The sequence below is a fragment of the Lutra lutra genome, chromosome 3 (genome assembly GCF_902655055.1).
Source record: "Lutra lutra chromosome 3, mLutLut1.2, whole genome shotgun sequence".
Taxonomy (NCBI): domain Eukaryota; kingdom Metazoa; phylum Chordata; class Mammalia; order Carnivora; family Mustelidae; genus Lutra; species Lutra lutra.
The window spans coordinates 129085810-129099689 of record NC_062280.1 but is presented as its reverse complement, the minus strand read 5'-3'; the positions used below and the strand labels follow the sequence as shown (position 1 = coordinate 129099689).

The following is a 13880-nucleotide window of genomic DNA, read 5'->3' as shown; positions in this document are numbered from 1 at the left end:
TAAAAGTATTTCCCACCTGACAAGAATGGTTTCTTAGTCTCCTTTTAGGACAGCATTAGTTTGAATAGTATCACTACACTCAACAGGGAACTCAATCTAGAAATTATTTTCATTCTCTTTCAATTTCCCTTATTAGATTTACTAAAGCAAGAGAGGCCTCTGTTTAAAGAGGAGTATGGCTAAAAGCACTAGCTGCTTGTCCTTCTGGGAAGCCGACTCAAATGCACAGGGAGGATTTGATGCTGAGAGGCATTAAAGCTGGTGTTCTGCTATTTACACAACCTTAGTCAACAGACATGTAACATTTGGTTAGGAGAGGAAGATAGGCATGTACAACAGTTCAGAAATCCCACCAACTTGCAAATTTGGGCACAGTGAAATATCATTAAATATCACATGGTTGATGTTAGTGACTAGCTATCAGGCTACAGACATGACTAATTAGAATAGGTTTTAGGAAGATCTACCATAGAAAGAACCAAACTTCATTAGAGGCAGTAATTCTATTCTTCAATTAGTAAGCATGATTTCCTAATTCACAAATTCCTTAAATACTAAAAAGGTTCCTGATTAAAAGCTCTGATATTTTCTGGTATCGAGCAGTCTGTCAATAACTCAGGTATTGAAAGAGGTGAGACACAGGATTACAGCTGATTATTCAAACTTTGTATGTGCTAAAGGTGAAAACACAAGCTCTTTTATAACTACAAATAGACTGTATCCTAACCTTGGTCTTAACTCATTGGATCCGTTCCAAAATCATAAGAGGAAGCACGGGCGGGTGTGTATTTCACTTGCCAAAGGCCTTGGTTACTTAGAGCCACAGTCGAATTCATTCAAATGGCTAGAACAAACAACTCATCATATACAGTTTGTTGGTGGCAGGCTACCAATATCGCTGTTACAGCGCCACGTCCTGCTCACCTTCAGGGTTAATGGGAAAACTATCTTGATGCCAATCCTGTGACATCAGCACCCAGGAGGAGCTGGAAGCCTGAGACACTGGGCCAAGGAACAAAGGTTTGTCAACAGACGTTACTGCCTGAACCTAGAACAACGTTAGCGTGCAGTAATGCTGTCATTAGCTAATTGCCTGGCCTTTCAATGTTGGTGCCAGCTGGCCATGACTGGTGTTCACACAGGTTTGGTCTTATGGCATGACATATTTCATTCCAGATCATGGTGTGTGGTGCAACAGAGACTGGCATCCTACATTCTTCAAAGACTTGCACAAGAAAATATTGTGTGTTCCTTCTAGTTTACTTTTAGTCTTACAACAGAAATTGCCTTATTTTATGTTAGCAAACCTGCTAGAGCATGTTCGGTTATGAAGTCTCCATTCTACAACAACACAGTTAGCATCATTATGAATAAGTGTCTATGGGGCGCCTGGGTGGCTGAGTGGGTTAAGCCTCTGCCTTCCGCTCAGGTCATGATCTCAGGGTTCTGGGATCGAGCCCTGCATCGGGCTCTCTGCTCATCAGGGAACCTGCTTCCCCCTCTCTCTCTGCCTGCCTCCCTGTCTACTTGTGATCTCTCTCCCTCGGTCAAATAAATAAATACAATCTTAAAAAAAAATAAGTGTCTAGCACCCTACACCTGTGCTCCAAAGCTCAACCCAGTGATAACATCTGGAAGCTCTTGCCTGTGTCTCACCCAGGAACTATTTTGTGAGGTGCTCTCGAGGCTCAAGCAATCCCAATGATAAACTCTCCCATTTCCATATCACTGTTCATCATAAAAGTGTTTTTAAATACCAGGAGAGGAAGGCAAGCACCACCCTCTTGCTCAGTCATAGGTTCTGCCAGAAGACAAGATGAAAGTCAGGTGTGTTTTCTCCTTTTGAAGTTGTATGCGGATCTTTTTCTTTTCCAGGTTTCAATCAAAGCAGAGAACAAATACTTGCATTCTGAATAAGTCTTAGGCGAATCAGAATTTCTTGTTCTTCTTGTTGACCTTTTATGTTGACAGGCTACAGATCTAGAGGAAACCCCTTGTCCAATACCCAATTTGGTTTCTCCTGCAGTTCCTTGCAAGGATACTGGAAGCTTAAACCAGGGCAGATTTGCCAAGACAGGACCTAATACACCCAGAGATGCAGAGAATTCATGCTTATATTTATTCCATACTTTAGAACTAAATTTGTGCCTGGTCGTCAACATCTGATAGGCAAGAAAACAATGATGGTCACATTTAGATGCTTTGTTAGAAGCACAGGCTAGTAAAATCAAGTTCCTTGTTTGCTGGCCAAATTAGAGGAAGGAGGGCAGACAAAAGAGGCAGCCTCAGGAGTGTGGTTGAAAATTCTTGAAAGTTATGTTATAACTTCCAGTTATAACACAAGTAAGTCCTGGGGACTTAATGTACAGTGTGGTAACTCAAGCGACAACACTATTGTATATCTGAACGTTGCCAAGAATGTACATCTTAAGAGTTCTCAACATAAGAAAACATATTTTTTTAACTGTGTAGTGATGGATGTTACTACATTTATTGTGTAATCATTTTGCAATATACATATTCATATATATGCATACATATACTTCATATCATGTTATATGCCTAAAACTAACACTAATCTGCCTAAAATGAATTCACCTAAAACTAGCATAATGTTACATTATATCATATATATATATATGTGTGTGTCATTATATTTCAATAAAATGGGGGAAAAAGGAACATCAGTTTGAATTGATGACTCACTTCAAGAAAATCAGGTATTTCTCCCTCTAAGGTTTTCAATAAATGTAAACACATGAATGAGAAAAAGAAAATTCTTGAAATTTTCTGAACTTGCTTTACTTCATTGAGTAATATAGCCTTTCATGTTTTGGGCCACTGGCTTCCCAGAGTGGCCCGGCGTGATGATGTTCCTACTGGTTTTAGAGACCCCTACTCTCAAGAACCCAGGACATTTCTTCCTGGAAAGCTTTTGAAAACCATTCCGTGTAGACTCAATTCAAATCCCTGATTTCACTTTCTAGGTTTTCACAGTAAATACATGGTAAGCCTCAAGTATTTTGCTGGTGATACAGATACAGTAAGATCGTGGAGGTGCTGTCTTCTCTTGTGTACTTTTATTTGCTTGCTTCTGTCACCTCCCAGAGCACGAGTCCCTACGCGATCCAGACCAAGTCTGCCTAAATGAACTTTGGCAGGGTCTCTCTCATAGCCATGCAGAGTTCAGAACAACCATCTGACAGGAACAGTGAATGGCCAATGGCAGGCATCCAACTGTGCCACTCAAGTCTCCATTCCCTTTGAACAAGCACAAAGAGAGGAAGCACCAGGCAGACTTCCAAAGAAGTACACCAGATTTGGTTAGTTGGTACTAATTCTTGAGTGACGACGATGATGATGACCATGACTGAGGACTTAGTAGGTGCTAAGGATTACAATCAGAAGCTCCACACATTACCTCTAACCCTCTCAACTGCTCTGTGTGTTAGGTTCTGCTACTCCAATTTAGCAAGTAAGAGAAAAGGGGAGATTGACTGGCTGGTTCAAGGCCACAGGACACTGAAGAGGTTGAATCAGGATTCAAATTCAGATTAGATTGAATGAAAAGTTGTTTGGTCCTTACCTTTATCCATTCTTGTCGTTAAATCTACAAAGTCAAGATTATGGGTGCTCTTGATTTTGAAAAGCTGAAGAGTCTTGTTTTTGAAAGAGGTTATTGAGAAGGTAATTGCCTGTGACTGCAGTGACAGATGCCATATAAATGGAGAGACTCATAGATAATGGGAACGCACATTCTGAGACTGTATCCAACTGCTAGGAGTCAACCTGACTCTCCTCTACACATATTGCTAAGGTGAAGAAGGGAGCAGGTGACCGTATCAATGAATAATGAGGTATCCTTAGATGCCCCAAGACAGAAGGCTGAGAATCAGTATCTCTTATACACAGCAGATACAAGGCATCATCTGCTGAGGAGTACAAAGGACAAAACAAAGTCCATTGTTACCAGTTTAGAGGTTGGCAAGACAACCCTCAGAAGCAGTTTCCTATAAACACATTTCTTTTAAGCTACTATATTGTTTCATCTATTCATCCATCTCTCTATTCACGCATTTATCATAAAGTCATTTATGACTTTATTTATTTACTCAAAAACTATTTACTGTCTATAGTATATAAAGCAGAGTCCTAGACAGGGGGACCTGGTGTGTGTGTGTGTGTGTGGTGTGTGTGTGTGGTGTGTGTGTGTGTGTGTGTGTGTGTGTGTGAAAGATGAATCAGACATAGTTATTGCCTCTAAGGAACTTACTGACTGATACAGTGTTTCTCCAACTTTAAAAAATATGTATCTCCCACCTACCTGCCAAGAAAATATGTATTTTACACTACGGTTTGATATATATACAGATGACTCAAAGTTTTAAAAAACATTATTTACCCTTAAAACCTATAATGTACTCTGATATTTTATTTTTTTTAAGATTTTTTGTTAAGATTTTTATTTATTTATCTATTTGACATTTATTTGAGAGAGCGTTTGCACACAGGCAGAGAGAGCAGCAAAGGGAGAGGGAGAACCAGGCTCCCCACTGAGCAGGGATCCTGATGCAGGGCTTAATCCCAACCCTGGGATCATGACCCGAGCTGAAGGCAGACACTTAACTGACTGAGCCACCCAGACATCCCTCGTCTGGTATTTTCTATTCTAGCCTATTCTAATACTCTAGTTCAATAAACATGGTACTGTTTGCTTGAGAGAATGACACAGCGCTTCAGATAGAGATTTAAGAGGTGTGAATATTCACATCTACATAGCTGTATGGAGTCAGCAGGGAAGAAATCAAGCAAACCTTTTCAGATGATGAGGTACTTGAGTGGGACCTTGAAACACAGGCTAAAAACAGGCAGGAGGAAGAGGTAAGTGGCCATCCAGGAAGGAGACAGCATGCAGAAATGCACAGTGGCAGGCAAGCACATATTGAAACATGGGTTGGTAAAGGCGCAGGAGGGAAGTAAGACAGGTTGTAGACACATCAAGGCATGAAAGGGTATGAAATGAAGGTTTTGAAGAAGGAAATGAAGGGGACGGGGTTCTATTTAGGGAAGATCCATTAGACAGCATCGGAGAGGAATTGGTAAGAATCCCCTCATTCTTCCTTTATGTACTTTGAGGCCACTCCACCTTGCCATGGAACTTCTGCTTGCACATGAGTCTCACAGTGCAAAGGCCCACCCTGGCCTTACCTGCATGGGAAGCAAACCAAAAATTCTGCAGAAGACTGGCCGGAAGATGGACTAAGGTAACGCAAAATCTCATGCGCTACAAACACTTTGTAACATTGAATGAAATGTAAGATTATTATTATTTTTTTTAATGCAGAAATAAGTTCGCTGGAAAGGAAAAGGGAAATGAAAGGAAGAAGACATGAGGTGACATAGTGGCTGCATGGAGAGAAGACTATTGGTCTCATTGCCTTAGAGGCTTTTTTTGTTGCCCACTTGGGGACAGGAAACAAAGCTGTGGGCCTTGAGAGGTGGGACACTGGAAATAAAGCACTTACAGAAATTCTGGTGCTAAAAATGAAACAAAGCATGACGAAAAATCTATCCACTGGCACAGGAAGATAAAAAGATATTCCAACGGTCCCTGCCTGGGTTCTGGGTAAAAACAGCAACAACATCTTCCCTGAAAATTTGAAATCATAGTCCCAAGTCTTAGATGAATTTGGAGTTTACTTGTATCATCCTCTAGGTGCATAAATTCCCAAGTCAACATAATATTTGGCCCCAGATAGTGATTACTCTGGAGGTAATCCAAAAGAGGACATAAGAAATGTATGTTTATGGTGATCCAAGACATAAAATAGAAATCGTAAACTTAAGAAAGGAACAAAATAAACCTAACAAGATTTTATTTTAATTTAAAAAAAATATTTTATTTATTTATTTGAGAGTGAGAGAGACAGAGAGAAAGCAGAGGGAGAGGGAGAAGCAGACTCTCTGCTGAGCAGGGAGCCTGTTGCAGGGCTCGATCTAGGGACTCTGGAATCATGACCTGACTGAAAGGCAGATGCTTAACCAACTGAGCCACCCAGGCACCCTCTAACTAGATTTTAAAAGAGAACCAACAACACTTCCAGAAATGAAAAATAGAGTCACCAAAATTATAATTCTAAATGGGCAAGTTATACAAGAGATTAGACTAGGCCCAAGAGAGTGTTAATTGAGGTTGGACCTGAGAAAATTACTCAGAATGCAGTAGCAAAACAAAAGAAGCAGATATAATAAAAGGATAAAAAAAAAGATATGAAATAGAGCATATGGTCTAAAATACATCTAATAGGAACACCAGGAAAAGAGAAGAGGGAAACTGGAGGAACGGCAATATTCAAGAAATTAATGGCTAAGAATTTTCCAGAATTGATGAAAGATATGAACCCTCAATTCAAGAAACATGGGAGTCTCAAAAAAGAAAATTAAAATAACTACACACACACACACACACACACACACAAGAATACTATGCAGCCATCAAAAAGCCTAAGTCTTGCCATTTGGAATGATGTGGATGGAACTAGAGGGTATTATGCTAAGCAAAATAAGTCAATCAGAGAAAGACAATTATCATATGATCTCACTGATATGAAGAATTTGAGCAACAAAACAGAGGATCAGAGGGGAAGGGAGGGGGAAATGAAACAAGATGAGACCAGAGGGAGACAAATCATAAGAGACTCTTAATCTCAGGAAACAAACTGAGGGTTGCTTGAAGGGAGGAGCATGGGAGGGATGGGGTGGCTGGGTGATGGACATTGAGGAGGGTATGTGCTGTGGTGAGGAAAAAAAAAAAAAGGATTAAGAAAGAAAATAACTCCACATCTAGAGTGTAGTGAAACTGAAGAACACTATAGACAAAGAGAAAAACCATAAAAGCAAACAGGGAACAAAATCAATTATCCAGAGATAATAAATCAGCCAAAGACTTTACCACAGGAATGATAGTGGGAACATAGTGAAGTATATCACCAGTAGTCTGGGGGGTGGGGGGAATAAATGTCAAATTAGAATTCTATTCCCAGCTGAACTATCATTGACAGCTAAAGGAGAAATAAGATAAACAAGATAGATAAACAAGACCAAGTAATTTACTACCCACTCACTCTTACTTAAAAGAACTACCAAAAAAGTATTTTGGGAAGAAGAAAATTTAAACAGAGGGAAAGAGTAGGAGGCAAAAGACATGAGCATCCATTGTATTATTTTCTGTACTTTTTCTTATTTGAAATAAAAATATAAACAAAGAAGCCACAGATGACCCAATTTAGCTTGTTTAAAACATTTTTCTTGGGAAAGGTGAAATAACGGTAAGAGTAGATAAGAGCAAATGCTATCAGCTAAGCCCATGAAGCAATAAAAGTAGAATAACATTACTAATTCATCTGTAAATATTAACAAATATGATCTGAGCATCTTTTGAGCAAAAAGAACAATACTGTTAACCCAGTGAAAGATGTTTACAAAGAAAAAAATAAATAAAATTTAATTTTGGTAGAACATCTTTATTTCTTATTCTTTTTTAGTCATTAAAGTTAGCTATTTGGGTACTGGGAATTCATAAATACAACTTTAATATTTTGTGTAACTGATCCCACACAGTCTACCTGATGTGGAATTTTGAATAATTTAGTCTTCTGAAAGTGAACTAAAAAGTATAGATTCCTGAGTATCGCCACAAGTGATAAATCTGTATTTCCGACTTTTTGAAAATTACCCTTACTACTCCCATAGATGTTTTAATTACAAAGATAAAAGAATAAATTTTGTGATTTGATACAAACATACATAAATGCAGGCTTTTAAAGGATTCACTGTCTTTGACATAACTCAGCAAGAGAAACGGTAGGGACATTTATCGGAATTCACTTTAACCATACTATACCTACATCAAAAATAATACTCTTGCTATGGCTACAGAATAAAATGTCAAATGCACATTAACCTTTTTTGAATCCAGTAGCAAGCCACAGAATCTACTCATATTTATTGTCCCTTAAGTAAGCAACTACAAGGACAAAAATTACTAAGCATTTTCCAGCAGACCAGAAATGGATATGGCACGGAAGCTTGCATCTCTGCCAAAAAATACAAGGGGGAATAAATAGTCCCTTTTTATAAAAAGCAACAATACTAAAAATTGATTGATATACTTCTTGAGCTAAAAACCATAATGTTCATCTACTTGGCCCTCAGCCGCTAGTGGATTCTCACCCTCGGCGCACCATGAAGATTTGCTGACTTACGCTTTTTCATCTCCACTTTTCTTGTCTGGGGAGATAAAAGTTGTCTCACTGAAAGGAACAAAAATGCCTACTTCTAATTAAAAGAATGCTGTGGCATATATTAGTTGTTCAGACATAATGTTTAGTCCAAGAAGGCGGCAGGCTGCACAGTCTCAGCATCTCTCGAGGTACTTGGAGGGTTCCAAAGATCAGCACAGTTTTGGGCAATGAGAACTTGGGTACTGGATTTTTGGTTGATTCAAGTTACAGGAGAGTCCTGTGTTGGTTTGTTTTAAGACATTAAAGAAGGTATTTGCACACGAGAATGACCACGTAAAGACTGGCTACAGAATGTAGAAGGTTCAGAGGTAGGCTCTGAAGGCATCCAGCCTGAGGTCAAGTCAGCACTGTGAGAACTTGGGTAATTACTTTGCCCTCTCTGTGCCAACGTTTCCTGTCTGTAAATGAGGATGTAAATACTACCTACCTAAAGTCACTATGAAGATTAAAGGATAAAATAAATTAAGCCCAGAGACTGGCAGAGAGTAATTACTTGAGGAATATTAGCTATTATTATTAGCACTAAGAGTAGCAGAAAATTTTTTAAAAATGAGTGAATGAGGAAAAGGTACTGCACTAAGCTTTAATTTAAGGGATTAAAACTATAAAACCAAGAAACATTCTAAAAACAGGAAGTTAGAATTCATGAAGATAACCTCCATTGATTTAATGAAAACTTGATTGAATGATTGATTTGCCAGAGAGAGAGATGGGGGGACACATAAGCAGGGGGAGCAACAGGCAGAGGGAGAAGCAGACACCCCACTGAGCAGGACTCCATCCCAGGACTCGGGGATCATGACCTGAGCTGAAGGCATATGCTTAACCAACTAAGCCACCCAGGCATCCCTCTAAATAAAAAATAAAATGCAAAATTTGTAACTTTCAGGCAACCACATATTTAACAAATATTCTTGAATTTTGACTCCTAACCCTTAAATGTGATTCTTACACAGGTCATTCCCCCCGCCTCATTTTTCTTAAGAGAGGAAGAGTGGGGGCAGCTAGGAGGAGATGAAGAAAGAGAAACTCAAGCAGACTCCATGCTGAGCACAGAGTCTAACGTGGGGCCCGATCTCATGACCCTGAGATCATGACCTGAGCTGAAACCATGAGTTGGATGCTTAACCAGCTGAGCCACCCAGGTGCCCCACAAAGGTTATTTTTAACACAATGTTGAGTGTCATCCATTAGGTATTTTTTAAAAAACCTTGCATAGTGGGTTCAATAATATTATATTTAATTATTTTAAGCCTTGATTTCATAAAGCCAACCTCAGATCATCTTCTCATGTCCTGGTATTCTCTCAGGAGGTACAAAGTCGAGCTTCATAGAAAAAGCTGTGTCATTCTGAATTCCTTTCCTTTTCTCTTATTGTGTGTGTCCCGTGAAGATCAGAAAACAAGTAATCTGAATCTACCAACTGGACTTTTCTTTCTGACTGTCCTTTTGAGATTCAGGACTCTGTCTGTAGAGCCCTTGTTAGAGCAATTCACTTAAGGCTGAAACACATGCCTCATTTTGTAGCAGAATCGTCTGCAAAGAAAGATACTGACGTCCAAGGACATTATCTGTCTAATAAGGGACCTAAAGGTAAGTGAGCTGAGAATTTCCTGTCCTCCAATTTTCAGAAAACAAAGAGGTGTTTCTGAATGACTCATCAAATAACTTCCTCAAACAATAGATCACCAAGACCACATGTTCTCAAACTGGGAGTCCAGGCAGCCACCCGAAGAATGATTTTTTTACTCCTTTACTTTAAAAACAGACCAAAGATTTTGACGAAAAGTATATGTATATAGCAGAGACCCTAAACACAATTTTTCCAGGATTCACACCTATTGTTAAATTATGCTTATTAGTCTTAAATGTAGTAGCGAAGCATGGTACTTAAATGTATTTGCCAAAGATTGTTCTGAAGTCTTGACTCTCATTTTTTTCTTAAATCAGGAAACTTAATTCTAACCTTTTAAAAAATTACCTATAGTATCGAAAACACCTTGGGAAATCCATCTTTTCTTGCAGCTGTAAAATTCTACTATATTTAGCGTCAAGATGAATTTAAAAGGGTGTCATGGCCCATACTCACCAGAGGTTCTGCCATGATGATGCGAATCTTCCGCTCAGCCTGAGTGGTGAAGTTGACAAATAAACTCTTGAGGACATATTCTCCTGGTTTGCTGTCTGGGTCCACGTTGATGGGTAACATGGTTGGCGGCCCTTTCTCTCTCTGCGTGCCAGAAACAGGTGGAACTGGAGGCTTGATGTAACCGTTGCCAACTGGAGAAGCTGGAAAATATAACAGATGCTCTTACTGGCTGCAAATCACATCATAAATATCCAGATTGGCTGTTTTAAAACATAAACATGAGGATACAAATCGTATCAAGAATGCTGCACTTTATGTCATAACTTGGCCTTATTCTTTAGGAACGGTGTCAAGATTTATGTGTGTTGATTACATTAAGTTGGCATTATGCCATGTTTGATAATCTCAAAGTACTTCTGTTTACCACATTGCTTTAGGTAAATTACCTTGTAAGCATGCAATAGAGCTGGGAAATCCTACAACATTTAAGATGTTTTTGCTTCTTTTTTATGTCACAGGAAAAAAGGACTAAGAAAATATATGTAGGGGGAAAAAAGTGATTTCTTGTTATGGTTTTCCTAATGGCCATGAGCTCTCCGTGCTTTATTCTAATAATGGAAAAGACTCTGGGGGTGGTGGCTTCCAGACGTTTCCATGAACCCAGAAGTTTCAGAAACCCAGCTGGCTCTAGCCCCTGAAAGAGATGTCCCTCTTGGAAGATAAAAGGCTCAGGCAGTGCCCCATCTATGCCATTCAAGGTGTAGATTTAACTTTTCACTGTGCCACCCTTTGGTTCAAGTTGGGATGCCTTTCTTCATCCCTCATGAAATGTGCAGATTCCCTATGTGGATTAGATCTTGAATAGAGGCAGCTGACAGAGTCCCCAGGAAGTGGCCTCCTTTCAGAGTGCAAATGAGTCAATTATTTTGAGAGAAAAAATAATTTTTATTCATATATGAAAATTTCACATCTCTGCCCTCTGTAGTACACTTTGGCATGTCAAACTCTATCACGCACCACCTCCTTCCATCTAAGTACTTGTAAGATGGTCGGGTATGACAGTCAGTGAAAGAAATGGTAAGAGCTAAATGTGGTTAAGACAGAGGCATTAGAAGTGCTAAGGACAGGATGATGATAAAGTAGACTTTTTTTTTTTTTTTTTTTTTTAAAGGAAGACTAGTTCTAGATGACTGGGTACAGAGGTTAAGGAAGAAAGTGAAGAAAAAAGTGAATTTCTAATTTGGATACTGGTTTGGATATCAAGAGGATGGTGATTATAAAACAAGGAAAGGTTATAAAATAAGGAAAAATGAAAGAGAAAAAAGTCCTAGATCCAGGAAAGCCGAACACTTTTCTCAAAATGACAAATAAATTCAAGGCTTCTCCTCCCTTCTTTCTATCCCAAGTGAAATTCTGAGGAAGCCAAGCAAAAATTGTATTTATTTTATTTGAATGATAAACCTGTCTTCATGTTAGGGTATAGGTTCTCCCTCCTCTTTCTTTCTCTTTCCCTATGTCCCTTCCTCTCTGTTCCATTTAACCTGCCATACAGGCGAGGTGTCCCTTACATCTGAAGGGTCTTCTTATACCTCACCTACCACTAAATTTTATGGTCTCTCAAGTTATAAAAATAAAATATGTCCTAGGTATAGTATATTCTTAGAAGCTCTATCCTAGTCCAGGCCCTTGAAGACTTAAGGCTTGATGATTAAAGCAGTCCCTTTGCTGACTTCCTTTCATTCATTTTACTTTCTTCCCCATGGTTATAATCATAACACTTTTTTGCTCAAGATTTTCAATGGCTCTTAATTATCATCCAGCCTCAGACACATGGCCTGCCTTTGACAGCCCTCCATAGATTGTCTCCCCCTGGCACTTGAGTCTTATTGGTGCCCTGACTGGCCCGTGAGCACACTGTTCTCCCCTGTGCCTCCTTTTCATCCTCTCTGCTCACCTAATTCTCCTGTCCTTTCAGAACCATGTCTAAAGCCATCTCCACAAATCCTACCTCCAACAGGCCACTCCTCACTGGTAAGGGTGTATTATAGTATTTAAACATTTAAGTCATGCTCTTTGATGTGGTACATCCCACATTACTGAAGACAGACTCTGAAGACAGCAGACAAGTGATGTGATTATCAGCTGGTCCCATCGTCTATTCCAGCAGTGGCCCTGTAACCAAACCATATATTCTGCTTTGTATCCCCTGAAAGTTTCCCAACAAGACTGTTACCTCCTGGTCTAGTACAGAGTTCTTGGCACAGATAACACGCAATAGATCTCCTTAAATAACTACCTAAAATGACAGCTTACTTTATTTCTGTACATCTTGAAGTGATTCATAGAGAGGGAGCTCTCAGAGAAGAATCTGTAGTTAGAATCTTTAAAGGAAGAGGGTGCGGTATTTGCAATCACGAGTCATTAGTTAAATGGCACTCCAAGCGGCTCCCTAAAAGGCACGACTTATTCTAATTGGACATATTCAAAATCAGGTGATGTCTATAAACTGCTGCTCACCCCTCTGCTTTGCCTGCTTCTCTCTCAGTGCAGGGGTCTTTTGGAAGTGGGAAGGCTCCCAAGGCCAACTTACAGAGGGACATAAGGTCCCCCTGAGACATCTTCCTCTTGTTATCAAGAGCATTGTGCCATAGACCTGGAAACCGGAATATAAACTGAGAAAATCTAAGTGAAGGGCAATCTTTCATTATCTTTAGTTTTCCATAGGATTTAACCCATTTCTAGAAGACTGAATGAATCCGATTGATGTAATATATAATTGCAAAATCAGATCCATAATTATAAGACTCTGGGGCCCCAAAATTCATAACCACAGTGAGAGGACTTTTTTTAAGAGTGACCTCTGGCAGTCCGCCTGCAACGTTGCATTTTGAACCAGAGTCGAAATGTAGGTACTGAAATCTCTCTCAGATGAATATTCCATTTAAACAGCCGAAGTACCAAGTCACTGCTATAAGAAAACAAATAAACAAACAAAAAGACCCTTAGTCCCCTGTACTTCAAAGCCAGACATCCTTGTGAGTACAAGTCTGTACAGCCTTAGTGAGCTGGAACTAGCCTAGCCCGGCAGAGCCCCACGCCAGCGCTGCAAGAAATTCAAGGAGGGGACAAGCCCATCACTCCTGCTCCAAACACATCCCCTGGGCGGACGAAGATGCAGTCACATTTCAGGGGTGAGTGTCCTTGAACAAGATCTGCTCTGTTTTTTTTTTTCTTTTTTTTTTTTTTTAAAGATTTTATTTATTTATTTGACAGAGAGAGATCACAAGCAGGCAGAGAGGCAGGCAGAGAGACAGGAGGAAGCAGGCTCCCCGCTGAGCAGAGAGCCCGATGCGGGACTCGATCCCAGGACTCCGAGATCCTGACCTGAGCCGAAGGCAGCGGCTTAACCCACTGAGCCACCCAGGCGCCCCAAGATCTGCTCTGTTTTAATAACTCCGCTTTGTCCTACCCTAATTAACTCATAACAA

At 39.7% G+C, this 13880-nt stretch overlaps 1 protein-coding gene across 7 annotated transcripts in view; it reads right to left on the bottom strand.

Moving 5' to 3' along the window:
- The window catches only part of FRY (FRY microtubule binding protein), a 339156-nt gene that overhangs the window by 203153 nt on the left and 122123 nt on the right, over positions 1-13880 (bottom strand). For all 7 annotated transcript variants that reach the window (XM_047723094.1, XM_047723100.1, XM_047723095.1 and 4 more), the window contains exon 2: positions 10393-10592. In XM_047723094.1, coding sequence (XP_047579050.1) covers positions 10393-10592 — 200 coding nt within the window. The remainder of the gene's footprint in view (positions 1-10392; positions 10593-13880) is intronic.